The sequence below is a fragment of the Gymnoscopelus braueri genome, assembly GCF_963280865.1.
Source record: "Gymnoscopelus braueri genome assembly, chromosome: 2".
Lineage (NCBI taxonomy): Eukaryota > Metazoa > Chordata > Actinopteri > Myctophiformes > Myctophidae > Gymnoscopelus > Gymnoscopelus braueri.
In genome coordinates this window covers 54815990-54839217 of record NC_137604.1, presented here as the reverse complement: position 1 = coordinate 54839217, position 23228 = coordinate 54815990, and the positions used below count along the sequence as shown (strand labels likewise).

Here is a 23228-nt window from a genome sequence, read left to right as displayed (position 1 = left end):
AACATCCACATTAGCCATTTCTATGTGGATCCCGAGATCCAACATGATTTTTATATAGCGCCTTTATTCAAAGCGCTTTACAATGTGCATTAGCCTACATTCACCCATTCACACACCGACGGCAGAGGAAATGCAAGGCACAAACCTGCTCTTATCAGGAGCAGTTAGGGCCTTGCTCAGGGGCACTTCGACACTAATACAGGGAGAGCCGGGGATCAAACCAGGAACCTTCCATTTCCTAAGCGGACGCTCTTGCTGTCATTCCCAATATGACTAGTTTTTGTATAGTTTCTTTCTCTTGTCACTTCATTTAATCTGATTCAAATATTCAGAGGTTTATTTGTCACTCACTCGTACAAGAACAAGGAGTGAAACGTTGTTGGTGTGACAGAAAAGCCTGATGTTTTTGAATGCACGTGAAAATACGACGACATTATGTACAACTTGCGTGTGTTACAGTCAATATACTGTAAATTCAAGTCACCCAGCCAAAATCTTGAAGAAGTATTGCACCTCCAACACTCCGTCTTCAGGGATGTCTGTACAGTGGACAGCATTGTGCACTGTGTCTTTGCCATAAAGCGCGCGCAACGAGGTCGGACGTAGGATCCGTCCGACCTCCGGATCTACCGGTCCACAGAATTCCCGGAATGTTTTCGGTGAGCCCATGCCACGGATCTCCATGACCATGCAGGGTCCAGAACATAACTCATTTACCATACTACTGTATGTGTTTTCTTTCACAACCCCTTGGTAAACTTCATAGAATTCCTCTGCATTGACACGGCCAATATTGAACATCTGGAGAGCGGAGATCTCAAATCCAGCCGCAGTGATGGACTTCAGTATCTTCCCGGCCAGGCGTTCTGACATGGCGTGGGGTTTAATGATGCAGCACGTGCAATCCATAAATGTTGTTGTATTTGAGGGGCCGCGAGCCGGAGGGGATGGGAAGAAAAACTGAAGTTCTCTCGCTGCTGCATTGTACGAGTGAGAGCCATGTGCTGCGTTCTGGACGCTATCTGTTCCGAACTGGGCACGGATGCTATGCGGAGCCTCGCCCTGTGCCGTAGACGGTTCCGTTGGTCCCAGCATTCTCCTCCAGATTGTTATGGCCTGCTCGCCCATGAGCTCCATGACAATCACAGGGCCCGAGGACACGTGCTGCGCCACGTGTAGAAAGGTGGAGTAAGGTTTCGATTCTTCTTCCATATAAAAGTCTGCTGCTTGTCCCCCTGTCAGCTTGGTCATCTTGGCTTTGGTCACAATCAAGTCGGTGGTGTATATCATCTCAATGATGTGTCCTATCTTGGTACACGCGTCCGGTTTTATCATTGCGAGAGTTCTTTCTTTTTGGCTGTCGAGGATGTTTTCTGTGTACAGGTCTCCGTATCCGACCAGATTGAGCTGCCGGGAGCACACAATTACCCGATTCCCAATATACAGATCCGACTGATTAATGTTTTCACATCTGGTCCTTTTCAAAAAGAGCCGCCGGTTTCTCAAATCAAACATTTCCACTGTGCCATCTCTTGGGTAGTACATCAGTTGGTAACGCAGCATGAGAGACGGATAGGGGTCAAACCACTCCGCAAGGAAAGCATAGCGTTCATCCATTGCATTCACCCATTCATATGAGAATTACGCTCACCTTCATTAACTTGATGGGCACCAGGTTCTGCACCCCACTTGCCTACCACAACAATTTATAACCATGGCCAAAGGCTGATGACGTCAGGTGTAAACATTGAAGTTCACCTGACCCTCAACGTTTACAACTGACATCATCAGCCTTTGGCTGACCAATGGGAGACCGGCAGGCCACCTCCCTCTGAAAGCCGAGTTGGGATTTAAAAAGGCCCATGGAAGGAGGGAGAGACACACGATGATGTCATTCCTGAGAGCAGCAATGATAACTGCATCAAGGACAAGAGCACTGAATATTGCTAGGGGGGCTTCTGTGTCTTTCCACAATATCTGCGAGAGACAACAATTGCAATGGCGTCCCCAAAGCCCATACCCTGCCTACACAGCTGGTCTTCAGTGCTTCAACAGTACCTCAGGCCAGGAGAAACCAGTGGCGTCAACTCCATCTGAAGATAAAGTCCACCTCAGTGAAGCATGTGTTCGGAGACTGAAGGAGATACTGGAGAAGGGAGAGTATCTGAGGATCCAAGTGGAGGGAGGAGGCTGTTCTGGATTCCAGTATAACTTTTCAATATGTAGTAGCATAGCAGAGGATGACAGATTGTTGGAGCAGGAAGGAGTGGGAGTGCTTGTGGATCAGGACAGCCTGGAGTTTGTGAAAGGAGCCACCCTGGACTTTAGCCAGGAGCTGATCCGCTCCTCCTTCCAAATACTGAAGAACCCTCAAGCAGATCAAAATTGCTCCTGCGGCATCTCCTTCTCAGTCAAATTATGAACAACAATAACCCTCCATAAACAGTTCTCTTGCAATGAATGTATTAGGACTGGATTGCATCGATGAGGAGTTCCAGCAGAGCTTCATGGACAAAATCCTACTGGAGTTTGAAAATTCAGAGGAAAACAAACGTAGGCCTACAACAGCTACACACCAATCTTCAGCGAATATTGTGATCTGCTGGAGAAATACCGTGAGCAGAAAGCTGATGAGCAGAATCTTGGCTTCCGTATGACCACCTTCATAAATCTGCTACATAATACAGCATAAAGAGGAAGTAGCAGGTGACATCTTTGACTTGCTGCTGACTTTCACTTATTTCATAGATAGCCTTCAAGATGTCTGTGGACTACAGATCAAAGAAGGAGGACAGAGGACTGGACCAGAGCCAGGACTGGTGGGACTGGTGAGGACTGGTGGGACTGGTGGTCACCTAGCTCCACTAGCTTCACTACACCACTGTGACACACAGGAGAAACATCTGTGTTTAGTCCATGGGATAAATCCATGGGAGTCTAGCCGTAGCTGTCTATAAGAGAGTCGGTCTGTCTGTGTGTCTGTTTCTGGCTCTGGCTCTGGCTCAGTAAGTCACAGAAGTACCTCCACATTGTTCACATGCATTTTACTTTTTGAAATATTTAACTTTAATTTTATAATGGAAGTCAATGGGGCTCTGACTGGGTTGAAACCATGCCCATATTTGGAGTCACATCATAGATATGTCACAGATGGATGGCCAACGTCACAGATGGCTGACGTCACAGGCTGGCTACACAAAGTCAGAGATCCACATCAAAACCGCTCTGTTCTCGTCTCATAGCAACATGGTCGAACAGTCAGAGACATTATGATGATAGTGAAAATGTATTCATCTGTGGTAGTCCACGATACCACATAGTATCATAACTGTCACCCAAAATGTCTAGTTAGTGTGGTTGCCCTAGTTTTATTTAACTTCTTGAATTAATGTATTCACTCACTGTTTTTGTTGTTTTCGGTATTTATCTTTTTTTGTAATTAGATCTCACATCTTACATTTCAAGATGAAGATAATTTACCATAGCATGTTCAAGGCCTGCCTTGTATTAAAAAGCAAAAATCCAGATTTTATTAGAGAGATAAATGACTGCTACGTAAGAGACATGGTGCAGAGGAGACATTTCCACTGGTTGCTCTCACAGTTATAGTGCAGCAGTTAAGCTCATTATATGGAAGGTATTGTGCATTTTAAGAAAGAAGCATGAAACTTTCAGCATATCATCTACATACCCCAAGGTTTGATTTCAGACGTGGAAGCACTTTCAGATTGACCTCTGGTGACCTTGAGTGGTCATTGACCTCAGAATTGCATTTTTGGCACTTTTTTGCCCCATTTTTCTCCATTATAATAATATATGCTTGATAACATGTCAGTTTTGTTCTAATAAATGAAAAATGAAACCTAATAGTCACTCTACAGAAATGGTGATTATTACTATTATGATAGTTCTGTTATGACATGTTATAACATTAAAAACATCTAAGAGAGAGAGAGCAGCAGTAAAATAAAGAAAAACAAGAAAGAAAGTGCTAATGCATTCAAAGTGCAATATAGGTACAATGCTATTCAAAGGTGCTATTCATCTCATGTTGGTTTTGGTTTTGGGGGCAGTATATGGTGAGCGTTCAAGGTTCTGATGGTTTGGGGAAGAAACTGTTGGACATTATGCTGGTGCTTGTCCCGATGCTCTTTTTTTTTTTTTTTTTTTTTAACGAAAATTTTTATCCCACGATTTTGTAACCCTTATTTTTCACCCGGTGCCAATTTTCTAAGTGATCCTGGGCATTATACTCCCCTCACCAGCCCGATGCTCTTAAACCTCCAATCAGATGGCAGTAGTTCAAGGATATGGTGGGAGATAATATGGTACCATTTCTGTCAGAAACCTGTCTACGACTACCAGTGACATCGATGGGGAATCCAAGCTAATATAAACTGCAGGCTTTATATTCCTGGAAAGTTTGCATGCTATAATAGAAGCCATTGTTCTCGCATTAATAAAGAAATAAATGAAAAAAATGAAAGGCAACTGTCCACAGCCCTCCTTTGAGACACAGAATGAGTAGATAAAAATGGTACCATAATGAGCATGAGTGAGTACACTTGGAACCATAATCTAACACTCAATGGTCTTTTTCACTCTCTTCATCTTCTCTCTCCTTATTCCCTTCAGCCTCCTCATCTTCGTTGTCTTCATCTTAGACCATGGCAAAATTCAGACTTCTGCTTCAGTAAGGTTATTGCTGCTCAAGTGGTCAGACATGAGGTCGTTAGGGATTAAGGGTCTTGCTTATGTACACCCGACATATTGTCAGGGCTGGGAATCGAACCTGGTACCTTCTGTTTCCCAGGTGGCCTCTCTACAGCTATGGCCCCCCTTCTTCTTAATGGGTTGTAGTAGACCTCTCCTCCTTCACACTTACATAGTCAGTCTTACAGAATGGTATCTGCAGTTTATTTTGCTGCATGCCTTCAATGCTCTACAGCTGCAGCTGGAGCCATTGCCTGGGAGTAAACAGTGGGCATGACAGCCCCTCCTTTAGCAACCTCCCACCCGGATGTAGTGATGTCTCTTTCCTCTGCAGGTGGCTCGATCCGATCTGCAGCCTTCCACAACATGACCTGCAGATGAACATGCAGTATACTGTGTGCAGAATCATATTTGTCTGTCAATACAATGCGAAGAAGAACTCTGCACCGGTATCTTTTAGGTCACTGTGCGTGGCATCAAGTTCCCCAAGCACTGTATTGAGACTAGTCATGGTACTTTCTAGGAGTACTTTAAGCACATACCTTGCCCTTCTCACTGGGTAGGAGACAGTATCACATCCTAACAGGTTCTTGGAGGAGGACAACCACAAGCATCCGATCAGCACAGTGTATTTTGTGTAGGATTTACCATTGAGAATGAAGGCGATGCCACCGCAAGCAATGCTTTTATCCCAGAAATGTTCATCAAACCAGGGAATGACATCAGAGTGTCAGTGGGCATCATGCGGGGATCGATGATGGTAAATGGACTGCATTTAAATAGCACCTTACTAGTCTTCCTGACTCTTCAAAGCACTTTACAATGTACTTCACATTCACCCATACATACACACACCAATGGTAGAGGAAACACAAATACAATACCCCTACCTGCTCATTGGGAGCAGGTAGGGGTTCAGTGTCTTGCTCAAAGACAGGAGGAGCCAGGGATGGAACCTGGAATCTTTGAAAAGCTTTTCAGTGATTTCTCAAGGTGTACAAGGGTTGTGAGCACAGGATCCAGGTGAGAAGGTGGAGAATCGATACATGGACATGGATCCAGATAAATTGCTTTTTTTTGGCAAGACTTAGTCTCTAAGAGCACCTTTCTAAATTGACTACCAGCTAAAACAAGACTTTTTCCTGGTCTTGGGCCTATTTATTACATACTTTATGCAAATTGTGCAAATGAGGAAAGGTTGCATGACTTCACCATGATAATAGATGAATTTCTGCACATCACAAACATGGGCTTTGACTCTTAAGTCACCTTTCTAAGTTAACTGGACGCAAAATGTTAGCCGCAAAATGTTAGCTATTTCCAGGTAATTTGCTCATTAAGTGATAAATTAGCTGATTATGCTTATTACTCAAATTGCCCAATATGCAACTTTTAGGAATCAAGCTTAAACTCATCTGCTAAGCCTATATATGACATTTTAATCATAAAGGTTTACAGGAAACAACATTTCTGGTTTTAACATGGGTTTGACAGCCCAAAATGTGTACAGCCTCTGACAAGTCTCAGAGGTCAATTGAGAAATGCTTCCACGTCTGAAAACAGACTTCATGACATATAGAAACACTGTAGGAAGTCTCATGCTTCTTTCATAAAAAGCACAATACCTTCCATATATGAGCTTATCTTCTCACTAGAACCCTGAACGCTCACCATATACTGCCCCCAAAACCAACATGAGATGAATAGCACCTTTGAATAGCATTGTACCTATATTGCACTTTGATTGCATTAGAACTTTCTTTCTTGTTTTTCTTTATTTTACTGCTGCTCTCTCTCTCCTAGATGTTTTTAATGTTATAACAATGTCATAACAGAACTATCATAATAGTAATAATCACCATTTCTGTAGAGTGACTATTAGGTTTCATTTTTCATTTATTAGAACAAAACTGACATTTCAACAAGCATATATTATTATAATGGAGAAAAATGGGGCAAAAAGTGCCAAAAATGCAATTCTGAGGTCAATGACCACTCAAGGTCACCAGAGGTCAATCTGAAAGTGCTTCCACGTCTGAAATCAAACCTTGGGGTATGTAGATGATATGCTGAAAGTTTCATGCTTCTTTCCTAAAATGCACAATTGGTTTGCTTAACTGCTGCACTATTACAGTTCACTGAGGTTATGCCATCAACAAAAAAACCTCACTCACACAGATGGACTCAGGATTCAGAACTAACCCACTCTTGAAACTATTAAAAATGCAGAATCCTAATCCTATACAGTATTTGGCAAAATAATTAACAAAGAAATCATTTGTGCTGACCAACATGTCTACTTATTGTGTGCTGCTGTTCTTAGAGGGAGAGATAAACCATTTTATAAAACCCTGGGAGATGTTTTAGTGAGCGTGGGGACCTAAATGCTAAGACTGGACAGAAAGCCGATGCTGCATACCTGTACCTGGATCGACCTGCATTGATTGATTGATGCATTGATTGAACACTTTATTAACAAGATGTACAGGTAGTTCAGTCAAAGGTTATGCTAAAAGGATAACACAAAAATCCCCAGGGGCATTCATCTCCCTGACTGCTAGCCTAGACACAATTTTAACAAACTGAAAAACACAAGTGGTATCCAGGTTCTCCAGCTCTGCCATGCGCTGGGTCTGTCTCTGTACAGGGTCAACTGTCGGGTATGAGGGGACTCTATGGGCCACCACACCTTTAGTTCAGCTCTTGGGATGAGATGAGATACGATATACTTTATTAATCCCCAAAGGTAAATTGAGGCGTTACAGGAGGACAGGTCATGAGGACAGCCAGTATTAACTGATTATTATTTATTCAAATTTTGATATTTGTACATACATACTGTCTAGGCTCTGATAACACACACACACACACACACACACACACACACACACACACACACACACACACACACACACACACACACACACACACACACACACACACACACGCACACACACACACACACACACACACACACACACACACACACACACACTACAAATATCGATTCCAATATTTTGTGTACCACGACTGATGGATGCTTTCAATGATCCACATTGATTGTACAATGAGACTTCATGGCAATATAGCATCTTTATTAACAAAGGATTTACAAGATTGTTGTTTACAGGACAATTTAATATTGTTTAAAAATGTTGAGGCAAGGTACCTTGGGATATCACTTCAATTCACAAAATGAATATACAGCCAACACACAGCTACAGTATATCAAATGTATTGTATACAAACATGCATTCGCATATTATCTCATATAAAATAAGTGCAAGAGTGTTATTCTGTAACAAATAGGACATATTTAGCTGTACATAGCTCATAAAAATATAGAAAGATAATACACAACCACAGCAGCATCACGAGTCACAATAAATAAGCATTGTATTAACCAATTAAACCCTAGCATCCCTGTATTCTGGGGTTAACATTCAGAAAATAGCAGATCTACAAGATCCTAACGCAATGACCTTGTAAATCTGCAATTTTTGGGTGAAGAAAGTTGGTGTAGAGGGAAATACTAGCGGGCCTAGTATTGAGCCCTGAGGGACACCGGTCAACTAGTACAGCATATAGGGTTTAAGTGGTTAAAATAAACCTTTAAAAATAAAGTCTTTATGGCAGGGGGTCTGAATTCCGCTACATTTGCCTGGGTCCCAAACTAGTGACAATATCAGATCTACAAGCTCACAACGCATCGCCTCACGCTGCGTTGCAAGCTTGCGGATCTGATATTTTCACCAGATTTCTTTAATGGAAATTATTCGATTTTTTGATTTTATTTATGAAGTTTTTTTTTAATTTTTTTAAACCTTTTGACATTTTTCGTAATAATATATTTTAAATAAAGTATTGTAGGAAACGAAGAAAAGGGGGACATTTACTCGCGACTCGGGTCCCGACCCACTGTTTGGGAAACAGTGCACTAGATAAGTTTGGAAAACCAGTATGTTGACCCTTTCAGGTCATTATCATCTGGAACTTCTAGATCCACATTTGATGGACGGAAGTCATTCCTTCCAAGTGTGTTAGATCTTCGGTGCGACTTCTTTCCGTCATGCGCTTGCTTGGGGAAAACAGTGACATAATATCCGTCTGTGTCATCGGCTGCTTTTTGTTTTGTGCTCTGCTTCTTTGACCTAACCCTTTTCATGTCAATTTCACCGACAGTGGCTGATCTGTGGTGACCCTGCTCGTAAAGCTTTGGTATTGGCAACTGGGGGACTGCTACTTTGACACTTTGATCATTCTGCACTCCAGCCGCAGTGAGGTCCAACTTGGAACCTCTGGCTCTAGGAATATGATCCTTTCCGGTGAAATCGTCAATATTGAGATCTGAAGCTTTCAAATCAATATTGGAACCTACTTTCGGTAAGTCACAATCCAGAAGGGGGTAGCTGGACCTGGCTTTGGCCTTCCTAGACTTTCTGTCAGTGTGACGCAGTTTCACATCAGCATCTATGTCCAGAACAGGCGTCTTCATATTTGCTCCTGTGATGTCAGACCTCCGATTTTTATGGGAAGACCCAGAGTATTTTAATGAGGGAATATCAACGTCAAGCTCCGGAGCTTTGAAATGATACTGGGGACTCCTGACATTAGCTTTGGGCATGCTGAGGTCAACCTTTGGAGAGCGAACCTTTGGAACAACAACATTGCCCTTTAAGTCTGGTGTTTTCACATCCATTTTTGCATTTGGAGGAGAGATGTTGAGATCTACTGCTCTCATAGTTGCACCAAAGTCAATATCAGATCCTGTCCTAGTAAGATCTGGGCTCCCAAATTGAGGCATTTTGAAGGAAGGAAGTTTGAATTTTCTATCCTGCAAATCTGTATCAATTTGAGGATCACTAATTCCTGCTTTTGGCGATGACATTGTAATGTCTGGCCCCTCTATGTTACCTTCCATTCCAAGATCTGTACTTTTTACACCAGGAAAGCCAAATGTCGGCATTTTGGGCATTTTCAGTTTCCAAGAGGGAGAACCAACGTCTATATCTGGAGAGTCCACATCAAATTTAGAGGCCCCTGTGTTGACTGATGGCAGGTCTAGAGAACCCATAGAGCCACTTACATTTGGTGCTTTAAGGTTCAAGTTGGGTGCGTCCAATTCCCCTGACATATCTGGTGCTTTTAATTTGGGCCCAGAGAGACTCCAGTCTGGCATATCTAAACTTGGCATTTTGAACCTTCCCTTTGGATTCTCAATGTCAACATTTGGGAAATTTAAATCAGGACCCTGAAGGTCCCCATCTATGTTGACATCAGGGCCTTTTGGGCCCGAGAAATCAAATGTAGGCATTTTCAGTTTGGGCATTTTGAATTTTGTTTTGGGAGAACCAATGTTCATGTTTGGAGTGCTTACATCTAATTTTGGAGCTTTGAGATCCATGTTCGGTAAATCCAACCCAGGGGTGTCAATCTGACCTTTTATCTTTGGTGCTTTAAGGCTTAGGTGTGGCCCTTTTGGTATTGATAAATCAAGATCTGGTGATTTTAAATCCATTTCAGGGCCTTTCAACTTAGGGCCAGAGAGACCAAAATCTGGCATTTTCAAATGTGGCTTTTTGAATTTGGCTGATGGGCCACCCAAATCAAAGTCAGGCATCTCAAGCCCACCTTTGGGACCTTTAAGGTTTACATTTGGTGCATTTATACCTATATCTGGGCCTTCTAAGTCACCATCAAGGTCAACACCTTGCCCTTTTATCCGTGGAAGGGTAAAGGTGGGCATCTTCAATTTTGGCATTTTGAGTTTTGTTTTTGGTGAACTAATGTTAATATCTGGAGTATTTACATCAAGTTTGGGAGCTCTGAGATCCATGTTTGGTAAATCCAGCCCAGGGGTGTCAAACCCACCTCTTATCTTTGGAGCTTTAAGGCTTAGGTCTGGTGTTTTTAGACCTGTATTTATGTCCAAACCTGGTCCTTTAGGTATTGATAAATCAAGATCTGGTGATTTTAAATCTATTTCAGGGCCTTCCAACTTTGGGCCAGAGAGACCAAAATCTGGCATTTTCAAATGTGGCTTTTTGAATTTTGCTGATGGGCCACCAAAATTAAAGTCAGGCATCTCAAGCCCACTTTTGGGACCTTTAAGATTTACATTTGGTGCATTTATATCTACATCTGGGCCTTCAAAGTCACCATCAAGGTCAACACCTTGCCCTTTTATCCGTGGAAGGGTAAAAGTGGGCATCTTCAATTTTGGCATTTTGAATTTAGTTTTTGGTGAACTAATGTTAATATCTGGAGTATTTGTGTCAAATGTTGGACGTTTGAGATCCATGTTTGGTAAATCCAGTCCAGGGGTGCCAATCCCACCCCTTATCTTTGGAGCTTTAAGGCTTAGGTCTGGTGTTTTTAGACCTGTATTTATGTCCAAACCTGGTCCTTTAGGTACTGAGAAATCAAGATCAGGTGATTTTAAATCCATTTCAGGGCCTTTCAACTTTGGGCCAGAGAGACCAAAATCTGGCATTTTCAAATGTGGCTTTTTGAATTTTGCTGATGGGCCACTAAAATCTAAATCAGGCATCTCAAGCCCACCTTTGGGACCTTTAATATTTACATTTGGTGCATTTATATCTACATCTGGGCCTTCAAAGTCACCATCAAGGTCAACACCTTGCCCTTTTATCCGTGGAAGGGTAAAAGTGGGCATCTTCAATTTTGGCATTTTGAGTTTTGTTTTTGGTGAACTAATGTTAATATCTGGAGTATTTACATCAAGTTTGGGAGCTCTGAGATCCATGTTTGGTAAATCCAATCCTCTTATCTTTGGAGCTTTAAGGCTTAGGTCTGGTGTTTTTAGACCTGTATTTATGTCCAAACCTGGTCCTTTAGGTATCGATAAATCAAGATCTGGTGATTTTAAATCCATTTCAGGGCTTTCCAACTTTGGCCCAGAGAGACCAAAATCTGGCATTTTCAAATTTGGCTTTTTGAATTTGGCTGATGGGCCACCAAAATCAAAGTCAGGCATCTCAAAACCACCTTTGGGACCTTTAAGATTTACATTTGGAGCATTTATATCTACATCTGGGCCTTCAAAGTCACCATCAAGGTCAACACCTTGCCCTTTTATCCGTGGAAGGGTAAAAGTGGGCATCTTCAATTTTGGCATTTTGAATTTTGTTTTTGGCGAACTAATGTTAATATCTGGAGTATTTACATCAAGTTTGGGAGCTCTGAGATCCATGTTTGGTAAATCCAATCCTCTTATCTTTGGAGCTTTAAGGCTTAGGTCTGGTGTTTTTAGACCTGTATTTATGTCCAAACCTGGTCCTTTAGGTATTGATAAATCAAGATCTGGTGATTTTAAATCCATTTCAGGGCTTTCCAACTTTGGCCCAGAGAGACCAAAATCTGGCATTTTCAAATTTGGCTTTTTGAATTTGGCTGATGGGCCACCAAAATCAAAGTCAGGCATCTCAAAACCACCTTTGGGACCTTTAAGATTTACATTTGGAGCATTTATATCTACATCTGGGCCTTCAAAGTCACCATCAAGGTCAACACCTTGCCCTTTCATCCGTGGAAGGGTAAAAGTGGGCATCTTCAATTTTGGCATTTTGAATTTTGTTTTTGGCGAACTAATGTTAATATCTGGAGTATTTACATCAAGTTTGGGAGCTCTGAGATCCATGTTTGGTAAGTCCAATCCTCTTATCTTTGGAGCTTTAAGGCTTAGGCCTGGTGTTTTTATATCTGTATTTATGTCCAAACCTGGCCCTTTAGGTATTGATAAATCAAGATCAGGTGATTTTAAATCCAATTCAGGGCCTTCCAACTTTGGGCCAGAGAGACCAAAATCTGGCATTTTGAAATGTGGCTTTTTGAATTTTGCTGATGGGCCAGCAAAATTGAAGTCAGGCATCTCAAGCCCACTTGCATTTATATCTACATCTGGGCCTTCTAAGTCACCATCAAGGTCAACACCTTTGAAATAACCTGTGCTGAAATCACCATTGGGGCCCTTAAGGTTGACATTGGGAACATTGATATCTATATCTGGGCCTTCTAAATCACCATCAAGGTTCACATCTGGCCCTTTAAGGCTTGGTAGACTCAATTTTGGCATTTTAAACTTGGGCATTTTGAATTTCATTTTGGGTGAATCAATGTTTATGTCTGGAGATTTCACATCTAACTTGGGAGCCTTGAGGTCAGTGTTAGGTAGGTTTAAGCCTGGGGCATCAATATCACTGTTGATCTTTGGAGCTTTAAGGTCAAGCTTGGGGGGTTTCAGGTCCATCTCAGGCAAATTCAACTCTGGGGTCTTTAGTTCACTACTATTCAGCCCAAAATCGGGCATTTTTAAACTTGGCATTTTGAATTGACCTGATGGACTTCCTATATCAACATCAGGCATGTTCAGCTCTGTCTTTGGAGTTTTTAGGTTGAATTCTGGTGCATTAATGCCCATCTCTGGCTTTGTTGGATCTAGATTAAGATTACCCGATGGCAGCCTTAAATCTGGTCCATCTAGATCTCCATCTATGTCAAGATTTAGCCCTTTCTGACCTGAAATGTCAAAATTGGGCATTTTAAGTTTGGGCATTTTGAATTTCCCTTCTACTTTCGGAGGTTTGAGATCTGTGTTTGATAAGTTCAAATCAGGTGATTCTAACCCTTTCACATTTAGGGTTGGCGTTTTTGCATCAGCATTGATTTTCAAATCTTTCTTCTTTGGTAATGTGCCAAACAGTTTAAGTTTGGGAATTTTAAGTTTACCAGAAGGAACATTGGGATCTAGCTTGGGACCTTTGAGATCAAGATCAGGCAAATTCATATATGGGGAACTGATTTCACCATTAAACTTGGGCGCTGACAGATCAATGGCTGGGGTCTTTATCTCATAATCACCATTAATTTCTGGGCCTTGATGGTCTGAAAGGTCCAAGCTGGGCATCTTGAATTTGGGCATCTTGAATTTGCCTGATGGTGCTTTGATGTCAGCCTCTGGAGTGTCAATGTCTAAGTCAGGTACCCTTAGGTCCACTTTGGGTAGATTAACATCAGGGACGTCAATCTTGGGAGTTTTGAGACTAAGCCTGGGTGTTTTTACATCAGCATCAATGTTAAGATCTGGTCTACTGCCAGACAGCCCAAATTTAGGCAGCTTAAAATGACCAGAAGGAGCATCTAAATCTAAATCAGGAACTTTAAGGTCAATCTGTGGTTTGTTAAATGGCACATTGAGTTCGCCTGAAGGCATGTCACCGAGATCAGGGCCTTTAAAACTGGGAAGTTTACAATCTGGTACATTCATCTGTGGTACAGACACGTCAAGATCAGGGGAGCCTACGTCAACCTTAGGCAGTTCCACGTAGCCTGAGGGATCATCCACATTTAGGACAGGGTTTCTGAGTCTCTTGGAAGACTTTACTCTGATTTTATGCGACTGTAATTTAAGCTCTGGTGTTCTACGGTCTACACCTGGCAGATTTACATCAACTTTAGGCAAAGCTGCATCAACTTCCACAGAATTCTCCAGTCCAATTATTTGAGGTATTTCAACATCTGCTGGCATTGTCAAATCAACTCCTGGACCCCCTGCGTTTGGCAGTTTTACACCAGCTTTGGCATCTAGCTCCGGGCCCTCTGGTAATGTCCCAGATAGTTGGATATCTGGACCATTTAGATCTGAATGACTTTCATCTATGTTCAAATGTGGTACCTGAATACCTACATCATCAGTGGGAGCTTTCAAGCCCAGGCTTGATAATGGAAGATTCAGGTTGCTTCCTGAAAGATCACCGTCTAATGCTCCATTTAAGCCTTGAGGTATCGATAGGTTCGGTGCACTCAGATTGGCATCGGGCAGTGCGAGTTCTCCACTGGGAGATTCAGGCGTCATTGAGGCAGGAGTCTCGGCTTTGACACCGATATCTGGTACCCTTAATTTTGGCGTCTTTGTTTTTAGAACCCCAAAATCCACTCCTAATCGAGGCATTTCGGTGTCGTCTTTTAAGCTGGTCTTGGGAAGATGTGGCGGGGTTCCCTCGGCTCCAACTGATGCTCCCTCGGCGTTCGGGGAGTCGGCCTTCATGAACTTTTTGATTTTGGCATTGTAGAGTTTGTTGTAAGAATCCTTCAGCATCTGGGAAAGACAGGTGACTGCTTAGCAAAGCTTGTTGGATTACACTCTAATGCAGGGGTCTTCAACAGGGGGTCCGGGGACCCCTAGGGGGTCCTCAGAGTTACTACAGAGGGGCCACCAAATCTTTTTTTGATAGGATAAAAAAAATCCATTAATCACTTGAACCCTAGCATCCCTAAATAACTTTAGATCTGCCAAAAATAGCAGATCTACAAGCTTACAACGCCTCGTGCGAGGCGTTGTAAGCTCGTAGATCTGCTATTTTTGGCAAAGAGGTTTGGTGTAGAGGGAAAAAAGAGCAGACCAAGTACAGAGTGAAAGGTCAAGTGTACCAAGTATGGACGGTTCAAGTGGTTAAATATATGAAAATATACATGAATCCAACATTCACTGATGACAGTGCTGTCAAACAAGTCTTAACTACCAGTATCTATGAAATCTATGAAAAAGTTTAATCTGCAACACCATTTTATACAACATGTAGTTGGGGGGTCCCTGCTTCATCTCTCTCTCAGCTAAGGGGTCCTTGGCCTGAAAAACGTTGAAGACCCCTGCTCTAATGTAAATATTAATTCACTCTTACATTAACATTCATGTTCGTTTCTGTTTACTAATCTATTCAACTATCAGCTATTGCACATTTACATGAACCAAAACATCCCATCTATATCGTCGCAGACACATTAAACCACGTTGAACCTGGGGTCCCTATTTTTGGCATGTTATCATAGGCAAAAATATTCCAAATGTTTCCAAAATAACGTAAATATCCGATCTACAAGCTCACAACGCGTCGCGACACGTTGTGAGCTTGTCGATCGGCTATTTCCGCAACTTTTGCCTGACACTGTCATTTAACAAAGTAAAGCATTAAAACATTAAACAGTCGAAATATGGAGATACAAGGTTTCTGCCTGGCAGCGATGATACAGAAGAAGACTTTACAATCCAAACATCTGAGTAGATTCAGATGTAATGTACCAACCTCCTCTGGACCTTTGATGCATTTATCCAGGTTCCCAAGGCTCTTGCTAAAGTTACTCTTTGTGAGAACTTGGATCTTGTCATTAAATGGCTCCATCAGATTGAGCAATTTCAACACATCCTCCTTGGACAGTTGTTCAAAATCTATGGAAGCCCCCACGATTTCATCCCCTGCAAAAACAAAAGCACATTGATTAGTTTAATCAGATGAAAACCACAAAGCAGCCATCGCAGACAACTAACATGTGTGGCTGCCAGAAACCTTGTAAAACCTTGTAGCAAAAGATTGCCTAGCTGCTTGAGGCATTTTCTCACTGAGTAGCTCTGATAAAGAGCCTCTATTAACCAATTAAATCCGGGAACGCATCTGTGTCATTTTAGATTTCTTTGGCTATTCAAAAATAGCAGATATACAAGATCATAGTGCGGCACCGAGTGCCACACTATGAGCTTGTAGATCTTCTAAAGCGAACATTGGCCAAATTGTCAAAGAATATAAGAAAGAGGCATTTTTTTTGAAAAACTGAGTGGAACCGAGTCAAACTAAATGGAATGCCTCAACTCCTACACTCCAAGTGCTTATCAGGGTGGGGTAGAGGGGAGGGGGGGTCCCTAGTTCACATATTATGATTATTTTGGGGGTTCACGGCCTGAAAAGGTTGAGACCAACTGTTCTAGAGCAGCCATTCCCAACCTGTGCCAAATCATTGGCAAAACACTTAAGATTTTTGTAAATATAAATGTCATGGTATTTTTTTCTTAAAAACCTTGGAAAATTAGTTTTCATTGTGATACCGATGAATAGGAACTTAAAGTATACACTGCTGTATTTTTTCCACTGCAGCTTAAGCACCACACCACACCACATGACACTACACCACACCACACTGCGTGAAAATATCAACCGTTCTATTACAATAAAGTACCCCCTCGCAGTGCCCCCCTCCTCTCCTCTCCCGGAGGGAATCGACAGCCCCTTTGACACTCCTTTGTAATGTAAGAACAAAGGTGGCATATTGCTTCTTGCCTAAGTAACAATGTATTGTAGATGAGTGGTAACTGTCCTGTATACAAATGCAAATCACCTGTGCAGGAGTACTCCAGCTATCGGTAAGAACCAAATGGACCCTTAAAAACTGTGATTATAATACAATATACATTATTATAAGGTATTACAACTATGATAATTATAATACATTATAATAGATTATAACTGTGATTATAATACAATATAAATTACTATAATGTATTACAACTATGATAATTATAATACACTATAATAGATTATAACTGTGATTATAATACAATATAAAGTATTATAATGTATTACAATTATGATCCTGGTCTAAATAAAAAGTCAGTGAGTGATCAGTCATTATGAAGTGTTTGGTCCCGTTTGGCCTAGCTCAGACCTGCTCTGGAGTGGTGCCAAAATAGGCACCCGATTCAGACCCCTTTGACACCACTAAGCCCAGGTCATTGCTGTGGAAACGGCGGCACAAGTAGGCGGTGTGGTGTGGTGTGGTGTGGTGTGGTGTGGTGTGGTGTGGTGTGGGGCCTGTGGAAACCCAAAGTTCCACTGATCCAAGATGGAACACAATCAATTGATTAATCATTAAAACAAACATGCTCTGAAAATGCACGCGGCCCACCCATCTGACTGCTGTACTTATTAACACGGCAGACGAATTCACAACGCTTTCAAGATTTTCAAGTGTGGGCCCTAGAGACACTGTACTTCTCTGTCATGGTAGTGAAATGCAAAGCATGCATGTGTCAAGCTGCCAGGAGAGTTTGTTTTGTCCAACGGTGTGTGATTCATAAAGTCAACAATCAAAGTTTTGATCAGATTCTAAAACCAGTTTTGAATAGATTCAGCTCTGGCTTAGCTTTTGACCCATTAAGACCAGGAAAGCATCTGTCATTTTTTATTTTAACCACTTTAACCATTATCTTATTCTTTGGCTATTCAAAAATAGCAGATATAACAAGCTCACGGGCTTGTAGATCTGCTATTTTCTCTTTGAATATATATATTTCTAAAGCGAACATTTGTAACTCAAATCTTTGCAGTAAAGACTTTGCAGGAAATCTTGATGCAGTAATGGTCTTATTCTTTGCTTTCTTTCTTTTTTTAAACTTAAAAGTCTTTAAATTGTCACTTCACTGTCATCTGGGGACCCCCCTTAAAGCATGTGGGGACCCCCCTGGGGGTCCAGATCCACAGGTTGAGAACCACTGCTCTAGAATACCTGTAAACAACTGCTTCCAGTAAAAGTGCCATTACCTTCCTGGAGGCCCTGAGCGGCTGAGGAGTCGTCACTGATGCTGGAGATGACCAAACCTCCGCTGTCAGATTCCTCCAGGGTCAGCCCATCAGACAGGCTCCGCCCCCTCCGGTGCGTAGGCTTAAAGGAAACACATTTGACAGCATGATTTATGATAGCCTCACTTACAGTATGACAGAATGTACCCGTCCTGAAAAGTGCTGCTCGTTGTCATTATATAGGTGAACATTTAAAAGATGTTTCACATGTTTCAAAATTAGCATACATTCAAGCTCACGGCACGTCACGATGCAAGGAATTGTGAGCCTGTAGATCGGCTATTTTCGCTATTCGTCATACCGCAAAGTATAGGGCTTAAAGGAGTAGTTCGCCCCCCCAAAAATATTTTCTATCAATTACACACCCCATGAAGCCTTGAATTCATGGAGATTTTTTTGTTTTTGTCGCATTCCTGAGCTAACAATTTGATGACCGGTGGAGTCTCTGGTAAGAGACTCAAAGAGTCTCCTCCTGAGTCTCCTAGTGACCGATGACCCGGTCATCAAATTATTGGCTCAGGAATGCGACAAAAAAAAAATCTCCATGAATTCAAGGCTTCATGGGGTGTGTAATTGATAGTAGATTAAGTACATCTTCAGGTGAACTACTCCTTTAAGCGCTTAATCCAAATTTGTCTTGCAATATAGGAATCCAATTATAAACGTCTGAACAATAGGGAAAAAAAGTCACTGTTTCATACCATGATTCTTGTGAAGATGGCACAGAAGTAATGAATAGTCACTCTGTATTAAACCTACAGAAGAAAATGAAAATAATTAAACATTTAATCAACAGGTATTCTACAACATGTAGGACAAAATTTAGCCGTATGAAAATAATCTTGACATTAATGCTTATACTGTGCGTATAAAACGCTCCAAAGATCACCTTGCTTTGTCAATTAAAATGATCAAGCAGTTATTGTTTTCACCTGCATTCAACTGACATAAATGGACTACATTAACTTTAATTGCGCCTTGAATTGTGCAAAAGTAGGTGCAGCTCAACATTAGGGATGTTCTCCTGATATTTCCTGTATTTAGTAACAGTGGTGGAAAGTAACTAAGTACATTTACTCAAGCACCGTTTTAAGGTACTTCCATTTTTCAATACTCCACTACATCTCAGAGGCAAATATTGTTTACTTTCCTTTGTATATTTAGATCGTCATTACAAATTGTTGTATTGTATTTTATACTTAGGCTATACGAAAATAGCTGATCTACAAGTCATTTAGCAGCTCACACAGCATTGCATGTGAGCTTGCAGATTTGAAATTTTGGGGAAAATTGTGAAATGGTCCAATCATATTGAGTACTTCCGTCGTTTCGTATTGTGGTATTGCTACTTTTACTTAAGTAAAACAATCTGAGTACTTCTTCCACCACTGGTATCTATCTAAAAGACATCAGGTGATATGAGAGACATGCCAAAAGGAAAGATTTCTGGAACCACACGAGTTCTGGTGCCTGAGGGCCAATTTGCACATGCAAATAGGAAAGTGAGTGAAACCCACATAACCTAACCCAGAACAGGTGCGCCTTAAGGTATTCTAGTTATGTCCTCAGGGCACGTGGGAAAACAAGGAACAGGTTTGTCTTCAGTTACAAACAATAATGTTCTGTTGTTGGGCGTTTCCCTTTGCGTGTGTCTGTCTGTCTGTCTGCTGTGCTTGGCATTATGCGTCCCTGTATCTCTAAGACTGAATAGAGAATATGTTTTTATGCCATACTAACTGTGAACATATCATACAGTATTAAAATATGAACACATTAAAACTGGGAGCACAATTTGATGAATGTGTGTGTGTGTGTGTGTGTGTGTGTGTGTGTGTGTGTGTGTGTGTGTGTGTGTGTGTGTGTGTGTGTGTGTGTGTGTGTGTGTGTGTGTGTGTGTGTGTGTGCGTGCGTGTAAAAATCATGGCAACCACGCCCACCACTTTCTAGTATAGAAACTGTTCACAATGCCAATGCATTCAGTGATAGCAGCTGAGTAATCAGCTGGAAAGTTTATTGTCACAAGTCTTATCATTAACTAGATTTAACTACGCGCTGCACAAAGGTGAGGTGCAATCATGTGCAAAACACTTGTAAATGCCATTCAAACTCACACTGCAGTGTGAAAATCCCTTCAGTTTAAGTAGATCTCACACAGCACTGTTTTAAAGGGATAGTTCACCCCCAAAATGACTTTTTTCCTATCGATTATGCATGGTGACTTGGAATTCATGGATATTTTTTTGATTTGGTTGCATTCCTAAGCCAATAATTTGATGACCGGCAGCTGTTCCGGTAGGAGACACAAGAGTCTCCTTTGTATCTCCTACCGGTCTGCTGGTCATCAAATTATTGGCTTAGGAATGCAACAAAAACAAAACAATATCCATGAATTCAAGTCTCCGTGGGGTGACTAATCGATAGAAAAATAAATATTTTTCGGGGGTGAACTATCCCTTTAAGCTGCACGTTAATACATCATTATATGGTAATTCTACAATCGGTAAGGAACCTAAAAGTGGATTGGGATAAGTTGATTCCGTGCATTCCAAGCAGTGAGCAGCTCAAGCTATACTTTAGTAGCATCCACAATGAAGACGTGATAATAACACACAATTCCACATAAATTGTCTTTATATGCATTCACATTTGCATGCAACACTCTGGCATACTGTGTCAAGAAAGCAGGTCAGACAGTTCCCCTCTCAATAACAAGTTTATACATTACACATTGAGTAGATCAGCCACAGTGAGTGCACATACCTAAGGGTAATAAAAGCCCTTTTAACATTCTTTGAAAATAAGTGGACACAAAGCTTGTTTTGTTCTCGACTGTCCATGCATATCACAAATGTCTCTCAGTTTTACAATCTGCACATAAAGTCACCTACAGTACTGCAGTCTGTGAGGCTTAACCGATACTGCAGCAATAATGACCTCGTAGTCTGCCAACTTGTATAATTGACAACTATACCAACTCTACACCCTGGCACCACATGGCACCGAGTTTAAAAACAAATGTAAAATTTAAATAATCTTACCGTGTGTTCCATTAGGTAGCTTGGTATTTTGTTGCCACTGCCAGTGTTATTCCTGACTGTTGCAACACAGTGTTATCAGTCCATGCTGTTTGCTCTGTAGCTGCAACTGAACTGCCTACCAGGAGAGCCTGTCAAAGGATAAATACTCATGTGGTGTGAAGCAGCCAAACTGGTTCCTCATTGAACATCCCGCCTCCATCGCCCACATGTTCCCACCCATTATGTTCTCGCACACACACACACACACACACACACACACAAGTCTGAATTTGTATATATTGACCCAATTCCCCCCAGCTCCAAGCACACACATACCTGGAATTTATGTAGGCCTACTGTATACTTTTCATACAAATACTAACACACACCAAGTTCATGGAGAGTAAAAACTGAAATTTCAGGAACCCACATAAAACAAAAAAACTAAATATAAACAAACACGGCACTCCCTATAACAACAGAAACAGGTGTGTGAAAGTGACGATATTACATAAATGCTCACCTAAAGAGAACCACCACCCTTGGGTGGTTCAAGGGATTCGCCCTTCAATCAGATGAGTCATTCAGTCATTGAGATTATAAGGTAGGACTGGTAGGGCACAATGACTGCTACCTGAAGAAGAATGTGGCTGCTGTATCCCTGCATAAACAGGCACTGACTGGTAACTCTGATGTTATGTTAGGACAAAGTGGCAGGCAAACCCTGCATAAAAGAATCCCTGAGTGTACAAATGAAACCAAACCCTTATGGGTGAAAGAGGATCCTTGTGGGTCCATTTGATTACATTTGTTACATTTGAGTTAAATGAACGCTCAGAATTCTAGTATGAATGTATAAAACCACTTAAGTCTCATAATAACCATAATGTATTGATACATACTGTATATTGAATATGTGTATAATGATGTTTTATGTATGACGGGATGTCAAAAACAGCAATTGTGTGAACATATGCCAGGTATGCCAGTATATCAAATCAGATTTATTCATAAAACACTTATGAATGAACTTATTATTACATTATAACCAACATCATAAAGTGCATTATGGAAAACAAAAGACCAAAAAAACAGGAGACCACAACCACACCAGAACATGATGTGATGACTGCAGCGTTTCTAGACCAACAGTACGCTCTACAGATCTCACTTCTTAAGTATTGACATCACAGCGCAAACAATTTGCTCTGGACAGATTGTCCATTATTTCTATTTGTATAAAAATATTCCCTTTGCTTATAAAAAAAACACCTCCTCTTTCTTCATTGCCAAAATCCCTTTCACATATATATATTTATATTATACTATAAAGTCCAGGTTATAAAATTAACCAGACTACTTAAAATAAGCAGTACAGTCCATTCTGACCTCTTTCCCTCCCATCGGTGTCCCGGCTCAAAACGGACGTATTCAAAACTAACCTAAGATCAGTCCATCATGCACACACAGTTCAAAGTGTTACCATTAACAGAAGGAATATAATCTGATCCTGTAACAGTGTGTAGCGTAGAGCATTTCAAGAACTAATTCAGTCTGACCAGAAGCATGCAGGGGCGTCGTTACGCGGGGGCTTCGGTGGCTATAGCCACCAATGTTTCATCCAAAGCCACCAATAAAAATTTTTTTTTTTAACACATTGACTGCCAATCACGTAGATCTACGCGAACCGCTTTAAAGCCGCCACGTGCCAATCGCGTAGATCTACGTGAAGTGAAAAAAATAATAAAATAAAAAGATCCTTGCCAGCAAATCGAACCCTGCCATAATGTATAATATACTGTATTGTTTGTATAGTGCACGGATGTTAGAACTTCAAAACTATATGTACTGTAAGCATGAAAAAGTCAGCACGTCATGACTTATGATTGGAATATTCGTAATATGTACGGACGTTTAGGGCCAAGCCCATCTTCATTGTGCCACATGGCAGAAAAACGTCTACCAGGTAAAGGAACATACCAGGGTTACTACACGTCATTGTCCATTGTCAGGACTTATTGGCCTTATTTGATGAATGTTACAGAAATCAGTGTGTAGCCCTAAAAGATAT

The 23228-nt window shown here is 41.3% G+C and overlaps 2 protein-coding genes across 2 annotated transcripts; both read right to left on the bottom strand.

The window, feature by feature from the left end:
• Positions 1-418: 418 nt before the first annotated feature.
• LOC308104431 (nucleoside diphosphate kinase homolog 7-like) lies at positions 419-1617 on the bottom strand (the record flags this gene model as incomplete). Its single annotated transcript, XM_080454835.1, has 1 exon — positions 419-1617. The coding sequence occupies one exon, from the start codon at positions 1615-1617 to the stop codon at positions 481-483; it is 1137 nt and encodes a 378-aa protein (XP_080310961.1). The 3' UTR covers positions 419-480.
• Positions 1618-7791: 6174 nt separating this feature from the next.
• LOC308102250 (uncharacterized protein) lies at positions 7792-21308 on the bottom strand. The gene is made up of 6 exons (XM_080451874.1): positions 21179-21308; positions 18842-18895; positions 18102-18222; positions 15816-15985; positions 12667-14830; positions 7792-10887 (listed from the first exon to the last, which is right to left on the bottom strand). Exons 2-6 carry the CDS (start codon positions 18842-18844, stop codon positions 8651-8653), a joined length of 4695 nt encoding a protein of 1564 aa, XP_080308000.1. The 5' UTR covers positions 18845-18895; positions 21179-21308; the 3' UTR covers positions 7792-8650.
• Between the last annotated feature and the right edge of the window lie 1920 nt (positions 21309-23228).